This window comes from Artibeus jamaicensis, unplaced genomic scaffold (assembly GCF_021234435.1).
Source record: "Artibeus jamaicensis isolate MK-2021 breed Jamaican fruit bat unplaced genomic scaffold, CSHL_Jam_final contig_1028, whole genome shotgun sequence".
Taxonomy (NCBI): domain Eukaryota; kingdom Metazoa; phylum Chordata; class Mammalia; order Chiroptera; family Phyllostomidae; genus Artibeus; species Artibeus jamaicensis.
Window position 1 is genome coordinate 6716804 of NW_026521201.1, and position 18241 is coordinate 6735044.

General features: G+C 36.3%; 1 protein-coding gene across 13 annotated transcripts in view; it reads left to right on the plus strand.

The window, feature by feature from the left end:
• Positions 1–18241, plus strand: part of ERC1 (ELKS/RAB6-interacting/CAST family member 1) — a 616103-nt gene that overhangs the window by 233034 nt on the left and 364828 nt on the right. For all 13 annotated transcript variants that reach the window (XM_053662643.1, XM_053662623.1, XM_053662620.1 and 10 more), the window contains 2 exons: positions 246–386; positions 9442–9635. In XM_053662643.1, the coding sequence (XP_053518618.1) occupies positions 246–386; positions 9442–9635 (335 nt within the window). The remainder of the gene's footprint in view (positions 1–245; positions 387–9441; positions 9636–18241) is intronic.

Here is an 18241-nt window from a genome sequence, read left to right on the forward strand (position 1 = left end):
ATGGGAATGGTTGTGTATTGACTGAACTCATTAAATCATTATTCAATTGGTATTTCTTGGGAATTCATTTTACTTTAGTTAGGACTTGAATGCTAAAGTTAACATTGTTTTATATTTCATGTCCTTGAAATAGAAATATGTCTATGATAATGGAAAGAAACTACAGGGTATTAGGAAACTAATTTTAAAAATTTAAATCTCCATTTTGTTTATAGTTAGTATTCTGGATATGTTGCTTCTTTTAGGCTTCACTGTTGGATCTGAAAGAACATGCTTCTTCCCTGGCTTCCTCAGGACTGAAAAAAGATTCCCGGTTGAAGACACTAGAGATTGCTTTCGAGCAGAAGAAGGAGGAATGTCTGAAAATGGAATCACAGTTGAAAAAGGTTAAAGAAAATTTTTCTCTTTTCTTGCTTTGCTTTAAGTAAGATTATAGTAAAAAACTCTACAATATGTATAATATGATAATCCCCTAAAATTCAAAATACCTTTCTTTACCTTTATTAATTCTCTTAGAATTCTTATTCTAGTTTTGTTTATTTTACTCCTGAGGATCCCCAAACTCTTAGAAAATTGACAGTTCAGAAGAAGATTAAAGTAGGCAGCTCCCTTGTGGGTGAAATGTAACACCACAATGTGATAATCTCAATTATCTGATATTTTTTCTTCCATTAGCACCAGGCTTTTAAGAAGGAGATAATTTAACATGATAGTGCCTTGCATTGGTGAATATTTGCCTCTCTAATATTTATTTGGCACTGTATCATTTTCAAAGCACTTTCATATTTATTACCTGTGAGCTATGAAGTTTCTAAGAACTGAGACTTTTGAACAGTTATGGTAGCTGCGTCCAGTTCATATGATTACTAATGAAAAAAGGGCACCACCTACTATTCAGACTTCAAGTTTTGTTCTCTTTTCATATATTGGGTATGTTCAGTATAGTACTCTAATAATGAATTGTCATATGGAGCATACCAAAAGTAAAATCATATTCTTAAGCTAAGGAAAGGAAGAAAATCAGTATCTTAAAGTTACTTTTGAGTGAATTACTTTTTGTGAGATCAAGGACTCTCTGGTTATAATCAGTTCAGATTTGGTAGTTGGGTTTTCTTTTCCCCACTAAAAAGGTGTGAAGGTGAATTTTTATGTAATACCTGAATATGGAAGATAAATCTGTAAGATATAGTTAGGATTAATAAAACTGAGCAGTAAATATCATGAATAATGTTTTATTAACATTAGAAACTTTCCTCTTTATGACAATCACACATTTTCTGATTCTTTATTTTTCATCTCTTTTTATATGATGATGCTATAGCTGGCCATTTATATGGTCTTTTGTATTTTAGGCTTAATAATTAGGTTCAGGAAAAAAATAAAGTTCTCTTTGGGTATAAGTTGATGGCTTTCCCCAACTTTGATATTACCTGTTTTTCTACTCATGACCATTTTTCTCTATATCAGAGATTTTCAACTGGCGTGCTGTGGAGGGCAAACTGGTGTGCACAAGAATTTTTAAAATATGCAATACCTGACTCTTTTCTCTTAGATTTTCAAATTAAAAAAATGACAACAGCCAATACAACAATACCCATCCAATGTAAATGAATCAAAATTATACCTATTTTTTGTCAGATTGGCAAAATATGTAATGTATTTTTTGATATGCTGCAGAATTTTAGTAATTAGTTTACTAAACTAATTAGTTTTTTACTAACTAGTTTTTCATCTCATGTACCATGAGATGAAAAAGGTTGAAAAGTGTTGCTCTGTATCTATGAACTTTTTTTTGTTGTGGAATTTTTTTAGATTACACATGTAAGTGATACTGTATGGTATTTGTCTCTCTTTGTCTGATTTATTTCACTTACCATAATGCCTTCAATGTCTAGCCATGTTGTCACAGATGGCAAGATTTAATTCTTTTTTATGGCCAGGTAATATTCCGATGTGTGCACATGTGTGTATTTATACCACATTTTCTTTATTCATTTATCCATCATTAGGTTCTTGAGAGCATTTTTTAGGATCTATTCTCTTAGAAAATTTCAAGTATGCAATATAGTATTATTAACTATAGTCACTAATCTGCACATTAGGTCACCAGAACTTATTGATCTTATAACTGAAAGTTTGTACCCTTTAATGAACATCTTCCTTTTTTCCCCATCCCCTGTCAATTACCATTCTACACTGCTGCTGTCAGTTCAGTCTTTTAGATTTCAAGTATCAGTCAGATGATACAGTATTTGTCTTTCTGTGTCTGTCTTATTTTATTTAGCGTAATATCCTCTGGGTTCATCCATGTTGTTACAAATGGCAGAATTTTCCTCATTTTTTTATAGCTGAGTAATATTTTGCTCCATTCCAACCCCATCCTAGCCCCAACTGTCCTCACTTCAGGCAGCCATGAACTTGTTCTCTGTATGTAAGTGTGGTTTTGTTTTTGTTTATTTGCTTGTTTTATTTTTTTGGATTCTGCGTAGCAATGAAATCATTCAGTATTTGTCTTTTTCTCTTACTTATTTCACTTAGCATAATATTCCAGGTCCATTCTTATTGTTGCAAATAGCAAGGTTTTATTCTTTTTTATGGCTGAGTAGTATTCCTGTGTATGTGTATGCCTTTTCTTCTTTATCTTTTTGTCCACTGATGGACACATAGATTGTTTTCATGTGAACACTTGGCTATTGTGAATAATGCTGCAGGGAACATAGACTTGCATATTATATATTTGAATTACTGTGTTTGTTTTCTTTAGTTGGATACCAACAAGTGGAATTTCTAGATCATATGATGGCTCCGTCTTTAATTTCTTGAGGCATGTTTTAAACAGTGGCTGTACCAGTTTAAATTCCCACCAGCAGTACATAGGGATACCTTTTTCTTTTCCTCCTTGCCACCACTTGTTATTTGTCTTTTTGATCATGACTGTTATGATGGGTGTGAGCTGTTATGTCATTGTGGATTTGATTTATATTTCCCTGATGATTTAATGATATTGAGCATCTTTTTACATGTCTGTTGACCATCTGTATGTCTTCTCTGGTGAAAGGTCTATTTAGATCTTCTACCCATTTTTGAGTTAGATATATTTTTGTAATCGAGTTGTACACATTTTTTTACTATTTTGGACTTTACTCCTTATTAGATATAGGATTTGAAAATATCCCATTCAGTAGTTTGCCTTTCATTTTGTTGATCTTTCTCGTTGGTATGCAGAAGTGCTTTAGTTTGATGTACTCCCACTTGTTTATTTTTGCTTTTGTTGTTGACCTTGGAATCAGATCCAAAAAAAAATCACTAATACTGATGTCAAGGAGTTTACTACTTATGTTTTCTTCTAGCAGTTTCATAGTTTCAGATATTGCATTTGAATCTTTAATCCATTTAGAGTTAATTTTTAATGTGGTGTAAGAGAGTGGTCTAATTTAATTTGTTTTCATGTAACAATTCAGTTACATGATATGTAACTGAACAATATCAGTAAATGATATTGTTCAATATCATTTATTGAAGAGACTGTCCTTTGCCCCTGGTATAGCCTTGGTTTCTTTGTTGTATAGTAATTGGTCATATATGGTTAATTTCTGGGTTATTATGTTCCATTGATCTGTGAACAACTAGGAATAAAATTGAAGAAATGCAACAACATTGCCAATATCAATGATAACTGAGCAAATACTAATAAAAGTAGAATGAGAATAAGGATATTATAAGAAAGAGAGAAAGAACATGAGGTAACTAGTGGAAAGAAAGATGGTTTGGAGAGAATGGAGGGGTATGGAATAGAAATAAGGTGTAGAAAGGGAAAACAGAACAAAATCTAAAACAAAAATAAAGAAAAAGATGAAGGCAAAATTGAGTAAGTGAAGGGAAGAGTAAAATATGAAATTTGAAATAAAACTAAAATAAAAATAATTTAAAAATATTCAAATAAAATAAAAATAGTGAACTAATAGGAATAAAGATGAAGACGAAGAAACAATGTTAAAAACTTATGCAGGAGAAAAAATAATGCAAATAATGAAAAAGAACAAGGTGGTATCTGTCTCAGCAGAGTCTAATGTTTGTTTGCCTACTTTCTTCTCCTCCTGGATCTGTGGTGGTATTGTCAGCTGGTGTCCCAGTCTAGCTTTGGGAAGCCTATTTGAGGCTACAGGCAATCTGCAGTCTGTGTCTGTCTCTTTTAGGTTTGGCTGGTCCTTGCTGTTCTGTTTAGCTGTCTTTTTATCATCACAAGGCCCAGGGGTGGTTCATCTACAGTCTGACAGCTCTGCATGCACCACATCCACCTGCCCTCTAGAAGGGGCTTCTAGAGGCCCCTCAGGAGGGTGTAATTCCAGGTTCTCTCCTGGGAGGCACTATTTAGTCTTAAGGGAAAGTAGTGGGTGTGTTCTCCTGCCCCTGTATTACATGTCATGGTCTGTTCCAGATTATTGCCAATAATGTATAGATGTTACTGAGCAGAGGTCCAAGGGGGGGCAATATTTGGCCCACCCAGGGATGCAAAAAAAACCAAAAAACTGTTAAAGAACAGATACACTGGGGCCCCCAGACTCCAGAGGATGGTATACTAATACTGTCCGGACCCCCTTACTGGGCCCAGTCATCTGTCGCCAGTTGGAAAGACATCTCTCAATGCCAGAGATTTGTGAAAAGGAAACAAAATGTTTATTTAATGCTATTCAGACCTAATGCCTTCATTAAAATATCAAAGTCTATTAGGGTATATACCTATATATACACACACACACACACACACAGCACTCCTTTCTCCCCCTGTCCTAACTCCAGGACAGCTGTGTCACCGTCCAGGCAGGATCTCCAGTTAATCCGAAGTCATGCGGCACCTTCTCATGGTCCACTGGCAAGAGTTCTTTGTACCCATTTTTCCAGTCAAAGTCTCTCCTGCTCTTCAGGCCATGCAGCCAAAGGGAGCACCCCAAAGCCACGTGGGCCTCTTCTACCAAAGCTGCAGGGGTCCGCACTCCACCAAAAGCGCGTGTCTTTCTTCTTCACCTGGCTGCAGGGGTCCCCACTCTGTTAAAACCCCGTGCTTCTCCCTTTCACCTGGGGAGAGGGGATCCTAACTCTGCCCGAAACCTCATGGCTGTCTCTCCAATGGCTGCCATGTCTGGGTTTAAATCCCCACACCAATCTTCCTCTGTACCCCTATTTCCGACTCCTCCCATGATCAGTTACACCTGCCAGTATTTCTGTATTACTACAAGTTTACTGGGCTACCATCGTTAGTCCAGGCAGGTATGGCCCCATGTCCTAGAGCTAATCTTCTCCAAGCTCCCACGCAGGTGCTGTAATTCCAGGGACCTGCCCCCAGTTACATCTTGGGGGGGAGTGACTTCATCCCCCTGGCTCCAAGCCTGGCCACACCATTTAACATATCCAAGTGACCTGCCAAAGGCTATAGATATGTTAAATGACCAGGCCATGGATTAGCCACAAGGCTGTGGCTATACAAAACAGCCCTGCATGTTCCTGCTCCATGTGTCCCTTCCCTCAACTCACACCGTGGGGGAAGGGGTGAGGACATCTTATATGTCTCTGGAATATTTCTATACACCTTGAGTTCTGGACACCATTTCACATCTTTTTTTTTTTGCCACCCCCCCCCCCCCCCCCCCCCCCGGTTATACCCTGTATCATAGTTTCTGATGAATTAGCTGTTTCATGTGAGGGGCCAATCTGTATAAGTGGATCAGCTCTTTCCTGCTTGGTGATGATGGCAGCTCTGTGTGAGAGCCAAGGCTGGGCAGGCCCCTGAATACCTCTTGCTGTGCCAATTTCTAATCTCTCTGCTATGCTGTTTTCAGTGGAATGGGGGGGGGGCCCAAGGAGGAGCCAGCATAGCATCTGATAAAAGTTCATTAAGTGCTTTTTTGGAGGTTCTCTTTCTTTCCCCTGTGGATATGTGCCTGACATGGGGCTCTTGAGCCTGGCTTTATTGTTCTGTGGAGTTTGCAGTCCTGCAGGTGGGGGTTGGGTATACCTTCCCCTTCCCAGAGATTTGTACTCTGAGGTGTGAATGGCCTTGCCTGGCTGCAAAGAATATCAGGCACTGGGCTCTTGCCTGTCCAGCCCTAGCTCACTTCTCTTGCAGGAGGCCCACACCCAAACCCTCCATTTTGCACGCAGCCCCTGAATGCCAGCCATGGTTGGTGGGGCCCCACAGTCCCTTTGCTGTGCAGCCTTCTACTCTTCCTGGTTAGCTGGACTCAGTGGCCATGAACTGCACATTCAATCTGACGTCTGCTGGTAGTGTAGTTGCACACACATGGAATCCCTGCCCAGCCATACTTCAGCTCCCCTCTTTAAAAAAGTCCCTATGTAGCTCCCCCAGGGTAGTGCAGAGCCACTGCCTGGCTATACATGCACTCTACCTCTCCGAAAGGCAAAAAGTCTCTTGGTCCAGGCTGTCTGCAGCCTGCCAGTACCTCCAATCATTTTAGGAGATAGAATTTTTCTCTTGAACTCTCCCTGTTGGTGCGCACCTGCAGCTATGGATGTGACGCTCGCTGTGTGTGTACAGCCTGGGTCGCCCAGACTCTGCATGTCTTCCCAAGTCTCTCCTTATTAGGATAGGGGGTTCCCTGTGCAGGACCTTGGTCCATTATTCTGGGAGGGGTGGGAGCTCCTAAGCTGCCTTTTCTCTCTGTTCTGTCCTCTGCTCTGGCGCCTCATAAAAGGTATTTCCCCTTCAACTTATAAAATCTCTTACTGGACTGTGCAAAGCATCCTCTGTACACCTTGGCTTCAAAAATTAATATCAGCTAAGATTCTGTTGATTGTTCAGGTTACTTATGGGAAGATCAGTTGAAAATCTATGCTGGTGGGTTCAGCTTTCATCTACTTGACTGCCATCTTCTAACTCTGGTCTTTGAGTGAGTCAACTGGAAACTGCAGGGAACCCAGGAGGTTGTGCCATTTCCGTCCCCCTCATCTCCCCAGGCATACTGTTCAAAGGCTCATACATCCTCTTGCTGTTTCTGTTCTAGGAGGGGCAGCCTGCAATACAAGGGATGTGTGGGTGTGGGTGTGTGGGAGGTTTTCCAGGGCTACTATCTAGTTATCTCCACCCTATAAACACCCTTTCAGGGTGCTGAGCCCACCCTCTCAGCTGAGCACCACCCTGGGAGGCTTGCCTCAAGTTGCCACTGCTAAGTGTACAGCTGGCTGCTGCTGCTGCAGGAGGAGGAGGTGGAAAGACACTGGAGGCAGTTCTTGGTCTAGAGCATTGCCAAGACTGCTTATAGTAGTTTGAAATCAGGGAGCAGGATAACCTCTGGCTTTGTTCTTTTTTCTCAAGGTAATTTTGCTTATTTGGGAACTTTTAAGCAAAAGTCCCATACAAATCTTTGTGTGGTCCCATACAAATCTTAAGAGTTATCCTAGTTCTATTAAAAATGCCAGTGGAATTTTGATAGGGATTGCTTTGAATCTGTAGTTATTTTGGGCAGTATCAGTATTTTAACAATATTAATTCTTATAATCAGTGAGCATGGAACATCTTTATGTTTATTTTTATCTTTAGATTTCAGCATCAGTATCTTTTATCTTCAGTGTTTAGGTCTTTCATCTTCTTTGTTAAATTTATTCCTAGGTGTTTTATTCTTTTTCTTTTAAGATTTTATTTTTATTTATTTTTAGAGAGAGGGGAAGGGAAAGAGAATGAGAGAGAGAGAGAGAAACATCAGTGCGTGATGATTGCCTCTCATGTGCCCCCCATTGGGGACCTGGCCTGCAACCCAGGCATGTGTCTTGACCGGGAATTGAACTGGCAACCCTTTGGTTCATAGGCTGGCACTCAATCCACTGACCCATACCAGCTAGGGCAGGTTTTATTCTTTTTGATACGATTGTAAATGGAATTCATTTCTTAATTCCTCTTTCTGGTAGTTTATCATTTGTTTGCAGTAATGGAACAATTTTTTTATATGAATTTTGTATCATGCAATTTTACTGAATTTACTTCAATTTGTGGGTGGCAACTTTATAATTTTCTATGTATAATATCACGTCATCTACAAATAGTGACAATTTGACTTTTTCTGTTCCAGTTTGGATACCTTTGACTTTTTTTTCTTTCCTAATTGCTGTGGTGAGGACTTCTAATACTGTGTTGAATAAGACTGGTAAGAGGGGTGTTCTTGTATTATTCATGATCTAAGAGGAAAAGTATTCAGCTTTTCACCACTGAGTATGATATTAGCTGTTGATTTGTCCTATTTGGCCTTCATTTATTCAAGGTACATTTTGTTTATACCCTCTTTGTTGAGAGTTTTTATCATAAATGGGTGTTGAATTTTGTGAAATAGTTTTTCTGTATCTGTGACTTTTATCTTTCTTTTTGTTAATGTGGTGTATCACACTGATTGATATGTGGATGTTGAATCATCCTCATTTCTCTGGAATAATCCTAGTTGGTCATGGTGAATGATCCTTTTAATTTATCATTGAATTTTATTGGCTAATGTTTTGTAGAGAATTTTTGTATCTATGTTAATCAGAATTATTTGTATTTTAGTTTTATGGTGTTCTTGTCTGGTTTTGATATCAGGGTAATGCTAGCCTTGTGAAATGAGATTGGTAGCATTCCTTCTCCTTCAGTTTTTTGGAAGAGTTTGAGAAACATGGGTACTTAATCTTCGAATGTTTGATAGATTCACCAGTGAAGCTTTCTGGGCCTGTACTTTTGTTTGTGACTACCGATCCAGTCTCCTTCTTAGTAAGCAGTCTATTCAGATTTTCTATTTCTTCAGTTCAGTTTTAGAAAATTGTAAGTTTATAAGAATTTATTCATTTCTTCTTATCTGATTTGTTGGTGAATAATTTTATATAGTGGTCTCATATGATCCTTTGTATTTCTGTAGTATCAGTTGTAGTTTCTCTTATTTTTGATTTTCATTATGTGAGTGCTCTCTTTTTTTTCTTGGTAAGTCTAGGTAAAGGCTTGTCCATTTTGTTTATTTTTTCAAAGAACCAGCTCTTAGTTTTATTGATGTTTTCTATTGTTTTTTTAGTTTTTATTTCATTCATTTCTGATCTGATCTTTATTTTCTTCCTTCTACTAACTTTGGGTATGTTTGTTCTTTTTTTCTAGTTCTTTGAGATGTAAAGGTAGATTTTTGTCTATATAATATTTAAGCAGAGAAAAACTTTGTAAATTGAAGACTAGCTGTTAGATATCTGATAATACCTTATTGAAATTGATATCTATACATACATACATACATACATACATACATACATACATACATGGTTTGTCCACTGTATGCATATCTGATAGAATTTGAATCGATATAATGTTGTATTGAAATTGATATCACCATATTGGAATTGATATATACATATACCTTTCTCTCTCCGTGGTTTGCTCTTGTATGTATATCTGATAGAATTTGAACACTTGTTTTATAGGCATATGAGGCAACATTGGAAGCCAGAGCTAGTCCAGAGATGAGTGACCGAATACAACAATTGGAGAGAGAGATTGCCAGGTACAAAGATGAATCTAGCAAGGCCCAGGCAGAAGTTGACCGCCTCTTGGAAATTTTGAAGGAGGTGGAAAATGAGAAAAATGACAAAGATAAGAAGATTGCTGAGTTGGAAAGGTAAGGAAAGGAAAGCTGACCGGGTTTCATTATGTTCGAAAGCTAAAGTATGGTTTTAAAACTATGTACTTTTGGGGCATGCTTTTCAGTGTGTCTGCCTCTGTGAATTCAGGTTCCTGAATGCTCAATGTTACTTTTTTATCTTTTTTTTTTTCTAAGTCAGTGTAGATTCACTGCTGCAGTCTTTAAAAGGCAGCACAGAATGGAAATAAATTGAAAAGCTATGGACTTCAACCTTATTGGTTAGAGAGAAAGTAGTCATTCAGAAATTAATTTTTTTATTCCAAATCAAAAGAACACAAATAACCACTTGCTCTTTTATTATTTATCTACCTAAGGAGCAAATGAGCCTCAAGTTCAAAGAGTTAATATTTTTTTATTGGTTTAGACCTTTTTTTGTAGAGCTGATGCTCCTTTGGGCTATGCATTTTTAAATTTTTAGAACTTGAATTACAGAAAAGCAGATTATTACGCCAGTGCATAGGCCAAATTTAGAAGAGGGAGGACATTTTGAGGACAATTTAGGAGACTTGGATATGCTATTTGTGGAGCTCCAACTTCAGATTTGTAAAAATGAGCTGTGTTTGAACAAATCCAGCCACACATCCAGATGTCAGTGTTTTGAATAGCTCTCTTGGAATTTCTTTTGTTTAATTTTCTTATTAGAATATACTGTACTAAAGATTACGCATGTGTCTCTTGACCTCTTCTTTTATACCTGCCATATAGTTAGCATAAATTCAGAAGTGGGTAGAAATAGTTCTTCCAGTAGGGCTTCATTCATCACCCATATTTTTCTGAATAGTCAGACTGACAGTGACAATGAAATCACTAATCTGTGTGGCTTCTTGGAGCTTGATTCTTAGGGATATTTTTATTTGTATTTTCCCAAAGGTTGGGAAGTATTAGACTACTTCCATAAATTGTTTATTAAGTTTTAAACTTTTGGGTTACTGATAGACTTGATATTTTCTCCTAGAAATTATTATTTCTCTTGTTCTATATCAATAGAATTTTGATTTTCAAGAAATGAAAAAGCAAAGTCTAATCCTACAATCGTTTTTCACTGTTCTGAAAGTGTGAATAACATGGTCTAATAACCCATTCACTTGTTTTCTCTTATCTTGATATTAAATTTATTTATATTTTCTGGTTATGCTAAAACAAATGGATAAATTCTTCATGTCAAAATTAATGATTACAAGAGTCTCATGGTTACATTATGTGCATTTTTTGTCTTCCTTCATGTTTGCACTGCATCTCCTGTGCATGTGTGTGCATGCACACACATCCTTTACATGCTCTGATGGATTCATGCCTGTCTTTACTGTTGTGTCAGCCTGAAATATGTAGCAATACTGCATAGATTTTAAAATATGTTACTCTTGATGGATTAGTGAATTCCCACTAAATATATTTCAGTATTTCAGAAAAGAAATTCCTTGATAAAGTTTTAATCTTTGGTTTCATTTCTTGAGTTGGAAATCTGTGTGGAAATTATTCTTGCTTTACAAACATTTCAATTCATTTTGGACCCAGTACTGCCTTTGGTAGACAGATATGATTTGAATAAGAGTAAGAAATAGGATTAAATCTGTATTTGATATCCAAATAGCTTTTATTAGCTATGTATTTCCCACATTTTGAGAGTTATAAATGATCTACTTTTTCATAGAATGTACCACACATTTGATAAATCACTGGACATGCAAGGTTATAATTTTATTTTAGGATTTCACACAAAGTTTCTTGGCTACCTGGAAAAGAAATAGGCCTTAAACTCAGTTTTTGCTTACTGGCTTTGTAATTTGTTGCTGAGCAATGTAGTTTAAGATAGGAGTAAATAGTCAAGGGTGGCTGGGGTTATACAATGCCTTTTGTTCCCAGATTTATTACTGAGGTACATGGGTGTGGGTGCTGTGTTTGTCATTGTTTGCTTCTTGTGTTGTCATTGTGCTGTTTTCTGTGTGTGGGTATCTGGTGGCTCAGTGATTTATAATTTGAGTTTCTTTATCTTTGTTTTGATTTGCCTTATCATGATCGTATTCCTTTGGAGTTTTGGTATCTACATGTTTATATGTGTGTTCCCTTGTGTTCATACTGTTTCTCAGAAAGCCAGTCTCCTTCAGTTGGTACCTTCCATACCAGGTTTCTGTCCCTTCACTGTCTGGGGGTTTGTTTGGGACTTCCCGGGAAAGTGAGTGTTCTGTAAGGCTACAGTGCTATACTAACTGAATCACTGCTGCTGCTCTTGCTACTGCTGGGGCTTGCTGGAGATTTTGCTTGATCAGAGTTGAAGAACAGCTGGTTGTGTGTCAAGTTTAACTGTACTTCTTAGGTACATTATTTGTGGATCAAGAGTGTATTTGTCTGGTAAGAGTCTGATACTGTCAGTTATCATTTTCTTAGTCTTTTTTTCTAGCCCATGCTTTTGTGGTTCTTCTTACACTGGAATGCCCTTTTCAGTTCTCTTAGCTGATGCAACTGTATGCTGCATCATAATTCAAGTAGAATTAATTACTGAAGGGTGTTTAGCAACCTTCTAGTGCAAAAATAAAGGCAGACTGTTATAATTATTGAACTAAGGAAAATTCTTACTATTCTTTTAAAATTCTGCAGTATGTCTTATGTAAGGATACCCTATATTAAAAGGTTTAGATTACATCATGAAAACTTCTCAGACCTATTTGCAATCTTGTGAAAAATGAATTGTCCCTTACATTGCTTTCATAGTAGTTCCCATCAGAAGATGACTTAATGATCTACCACTGTCTTGACATACTGCAGCTTTAAAAAGAGGATTTTTAAGTCTACCCATACATCTACAAATGTAAAATATTTTCCCAATTAAATCCAACAATTACTCTTTCTAAATTCATATTCTATACTGGGATGTATATCAGCTGAATTTCAACTCAACAGCACCAAGAAGAGTTGTGCACATACATGTGTGCATGTAAACATGAATGTCATATACACATATATATTTATTACAGAGAATTATACAGTAGTGTATATGAATGTATATTTATACATACACACATATATAAAGAGATTTGTTACAAGTAGTTGTCTTGCATTATCGTTGGGGGTGGCTAAGTAAGTATGAACTCTGTATGGTAAGCTGTCCAGAAGAGAAAATCTGTAGTGGGATAGAACTCCCATGGGCATGGGCCAAAATTGTGGTCTGCAGGCAGAATTTTTTCTGTCCTGGGAGAATGTTTTAGTTATGTTCATTTTGATTATCTGGTATAATCTTTACTTAAATGGAGTATAGGCTTTAATTATATCTGCAAAATACCGTTACATCTAGATTAGTGTTTGTTTGAGTAACGGCACTGTAGCGGAGACTTTGACACTTCAAGAAAGTCATCACCTGGTAGTTCTGGGGAGTCTTTATAGATCATTTTAAGGGAAGAAAACCAAAAAAACTAGAACTTGGCATGTCCTCATATAAATGGGTCAGTTTGGATTAGCTTCAGGAACCCTGAATGTAGTAGAAAATTTCTCTTGTAAAGTGAGTGTTTAGAAGGTTTTCAAAATGATTCATAATGAGCGGGCTTTTCTTTGAAAAATGTTTAATATATTTAGTAATGTACTAAAATTCTGATAGAATTATGGTATTAGCATCTTTTCAGACTCCTAAAAGAATTGTTCTTTGTCTACTTTTTCACTTATGCTGTTCCTTTTAGCTAAATACTTGTGTCATAGCTGTACTGGGAGAATTATCCTCTATGCAGTGTTGTGTTTTGCTTCATAATACAGAAAAATTAATTGTTTGTAGCAGAAACCTTCAATTTACTCTTAATATGAGGGTCATTTAGATAAGCTTCAATTTATTCAGAAATTTTTATATGTAGAAATTTGATTTTCATGTAATTTAGCTATCAAGCATTGTCTTTGGCATATTAAAGTTAGGAATTTTTATTGATCTAAAGAATAATAAAAATGCAAAAAATAAAAAATAATAAAATAGGGATAATAATAAAAAAGAATAATAGAATCTATTGTATAACCTAATAATTAATAAAAAGTGTGGATTTATTGTGTTTCCCAAATTGTAGGAATACAAACACTGGGATTTTAATGGATATAGGTTTCATTTTGGGCTACTGTAAAATTTAGCAGGGGGATTAATAAATGAGCAGAAAGGACATACTTTCTTTTAAACCTTTAATCTTTGAAAGCCCTGAAGTTCTCTTTAATCCTTTTTTTGGGGGGCGGGGCACTTGGTTACTCTCTTTTTAAATGTGCATCTCCAAAAATACCACTGTTGATAAAATTTATAGTTATCAAGCTCTTGAAAATAATACCCAATCTTTGAGTTTAGTTTTTCTTCCCATAACCAGTAAAAATGAAAACATCATTGTGACCAATTGAGATTGGTCTCTTTTTTACTTTGAACATGTATTCTACACTGTTTTCTATGTGCCAAAGAGTCTTGGATTTTTATAGGCAGGAATCTGTAAGCATCACAACATATGAAGTACACCCAGGTGGTATGTCAGCAGACCTGCATTCTTATCCTGGATCTACTGCTCAGTGTGATCATGAGGAAGTTAAAATTTTAATTTGTTTTTCATCTTTTTATCTTCTATAATGAGGGTGATAAATCCTGTTTGATTATTCTCATGATTGTAAAAACTCATTTTAAGTACTGAAACATTACAAAAAATTAATGTACAAATTAAAATGGTGCTAATGTTCATGAAATACACTTAAGGTAAAATTTAGATCCTAGAGACAGTCTGGATGGTACTGGCCATTAAAAATCTAAGTGGAGGATAGTACTAATTTCAATGAGATTGATTAATTTTTAAAAAGGTAAACTTCCTGTTATTAAAAAATAATAATCATCCTCAGAGTTTTCAAGCTGTGTAGGAATATTAAGCATGGCTACTTTGTTCTTTTACTGCTGAGCAGTATTGCAAATGAATTGATGTTTATAGAGCCTTATGTTTTTCTTCCTCATTGCTTTTAGATTGCATCGTTTGAGGTAGATATTGGTAGATTTGAATGAGAAATACTATTTGTAATTGGGAAAAATATTTTTAGTTTTCACATTTGAGAAAATTATATCAGATTCTTCCAAACAAGTTAGAATCCTGTAATTCTCATCACAGATGACAAACACAAGGCTCACAGGCTGAATCCGGCCCTCCACTTTGTTTTATATGGCCCAGCACCTTGTTTCTAACTGGTGACAGCACGGAGCTCTAGCTTAACTGTTAAGGAGGAGTTTCATTTAGGACTGATGGCCATAGAGACCTAAAATTACATTAGGCTCTTTAAAGGCAACTGCGAGGCTGATGTGACCCCTGGTGAAAATGAGTTTGATACGCCTGTTGAATCTACAGAATAACCAAAGTTGTCAGTGTTTTTATGCCTTTGTTCATGGATAACTTGGATCTGATAAATGGAGCCGTGTGGGCAAAGGAGTAGTTAGGTGTAAGGTGCATATGCGTACAACCAAAGTTGTAAAATCATAGTTAATTACTTAAATGGAATGGGGAGCATTAACCTTCTGTTCTTTTCCTTTGTGTTTAAGAAATAAATTTTTCCCTGTCCTGGGAAGGGTAAATTTTAGATAAGTTTTTTTCTTTAGAACCTTACATTAAGGTACAGCGATATATAATCTACTGTAAAAATACATTTATTGAGAGTTGAAAACCTGAAATTACTAATTTTTAGTAATCTGTGACCTCTTCCCTTTCTCTAATCTTGTGCTTTATGATTTTTCTGTCTATGAATAATACTATTTTTGAATATTGTCCTTATTAATTCTTTCTAACTTTTTCTTTCACATTTTCTTCCTGGATGTGCTGTTTTCTTCAGTCTCACCTCAAGGTCAGTATGACTGTACTAAAATAAAGACATACGATAGACCATTGTATACTAACACTATTTTGATCTGAAATGATAGAACTTATTCCAGGAAAGCAATGTAGAGATCTAGTTATGAGTGCATAAAGGTCAGCAGTTTTAGATTTACCAAAAGAGTGGACTCAGAGTTCTTTGTCTCAAAAGACAGGATGAGTGGTCAGAAGCAAGAATCAGACCAGCCAGATTTTGACTGAGAGAAATGAAGATGAAAGGAACCACCAGGGGAATGAGGAGGGGAAAATATTGTTTTAATTTAATTAAAATTTCATCAGAGACATTCTGGCTAATAGCATATTAATTAGCAGGGTGAATTGCAGCATGAATGATGGAGGGAAAGTTGCCACAGTATGAATTTATATACTTAAAAATTATTTCACATGCACAAATCCACAATACACCTTTAAATTTCGGGTTTGTTTTGTGATTCTGCTGATGGTAGAACTAATAATGGTAACAAAACCATCCACCACTACTGCTGTTTGTATGTGTCAGAGGCACCATGGTAGAAGCTTTACATCTTCATTATAGTAAGTAAATTAGAAAATAAGGGTGGCAGAAAATAATTGGAAACCCTCATTTTAAAAGTTACTCATTTTGCATGAGTCATAGGAATATAAATTGAGGTATGAGAATTTCTGAGAGGGTTCATAAAATGATATTAATACCATATCATTTTATGTAACAGCTCTTTTCTAGTAATAATAACACCATATGTATTATTTATGAAAACACCCATCTCTTCACTTACTGCTGCTTATGAGTTACACAGGCCAGATTATGTTGATGAGGAACTGTGATTAGGGATCATGATTTCTCTAGGGTCAACCAACTAGTAAGTGATAGTACTTGGATTTGAAGCTATGTCTTCTCATTTCAACCTCAAAGTTCTTTATGTTTTATGCATGGTGGCCTATGAATTAAAGTATGAGTTATGAAACCCCAGAGTGCTTGAATTTTCTTAGGTAGATTTCTGATCTGTAAAACTGTGCTAATTATCTAATCTAACGGGTTGTTGTGAACATGGAATGAGTTAATACAGGGAGCACTTAGAGCAGTGACTGGAACAAGGAAAGCAGTCAGTAAATGCATCTATTAAAGTTAGTTGTTTTTGCCTTTTTCATGGAGCCCTATTTGATCCAGAATATCCTAACATGGTGTGGAACATTTCAGCTTCTTTAAAACACTGTACTGACTTTATTGATTCACACCAATAGTAATAAAGAGTGCAAAGTAGAATCCCAGTGCAAAGTTGTGTATGTTTAGAAAATGAAAAAAGACTCCTTTCTTCTATATTGGTATTTTAAGACTCTACTTAGCTTTTTAAATACCAAAATTTTTGTTGTAAGTAGAAAGACAAAGATGAGGCTTTTTTGAAATAAAGATCTTCCCATTTCTACTCTGATATTTCTTCTCAATATTTAAATCAGAGACTTAAACAGTATTGTTTTCATTGTTCAGTTACAGTTGTCCTGACTTTTCTCCATTGAACAATACACCTGCCCTGACTCCGCCCCACTTCCAGTCAGTCCTGCCCCCCTCCCCCGCCTTGGTCTGTGCCCATGAGTCCTCTATTTGTGTTCCTTTGCCTTGCCCTTCCCCTTTGAATTGGTGATTCAGGATTCTTAGGATGTAGTCCCAGCAGTAGGATCACCAGATTGAAAGGCAGTTCCAACTTTGGTGTTTTGAGGAAATGTCATACTGTTTTCTGTTTTGGCTGTACCAGTCTGCATTCCCACCAATAGTGCACTAGAGTTCTCTTTTCTCCACAACCTCAATAGCACTCATAGTTTGTTGATTTATTAATGATGGCCATACTGACCAGTATGAAGTGGTATCTCATGTAGATTTTCATTTGCATCTCTCTGATGGCTAGTGATGTTGAGCATTTTCTCATGTGACTTTGGGCCCTTTGTATGTCCTCCTTGGAGAAGTGTCTGTTCATGTCCCTTGCCCATTTTTAAGTGGCTAAGCAGTATTTCTGAAAAAGTTTTTTAAAAATAAACAATTTGTGTGGGATGGAAGTATTTAAAAAAATAAATAAGTAATGCCCTTTGCATAATTACTTACACTAATCTAATTCATGAAGGAGATTTTCCAGTCAGACTTACACTCTTTTTTCTTCTCTTAGGCATGACCTTTCTGCTTTACCAAGTAAATGGAGCTGTAGGGTATCAGCAGTCTTGAAATTTCTATCTCCAGTCATCTTTACCTTCCTTTTGTTTCAGTGGAACTAATGTTCCAGTTGTTTTCCAGGGCTATATCATCCTAATTCTTTTTATCCCTTCCTTCTTACTAGTTTTCAGAAACTTGCTCTGTAAATTAAATCCTTTGTTTCTTTATCTCCTTATGTCTGTTCCTTTCCACTGACTCTCCCAAACATAAAACATACCCTCCTTACCTCGATCCTTTAAAAAAAAAAAAAAGTAAAGAATTCTTCCCAGTATCTTTTTTTGGGGGGTGGGGGGGGGGGGGGGGGGGGTTCAATCCACTACAGTATCTTTTACTTTTTACTTTTTTTTCTATTTATTTGAACAGTTTTTGGAAGAAGCATTTATTTTCACTGCCTCCACATTCACACTTTCCATTTAATTTTCCAAACCAATGTAGTTTGGATTCTTCTTTCATTCATGTGCTAACATAGCTTTAGTGATGTATTAGGTACCAAATTTATTGACCTTGCTTGTCTTGGTTAAACTGACCTTTCTGGGGTATTAAATATTATT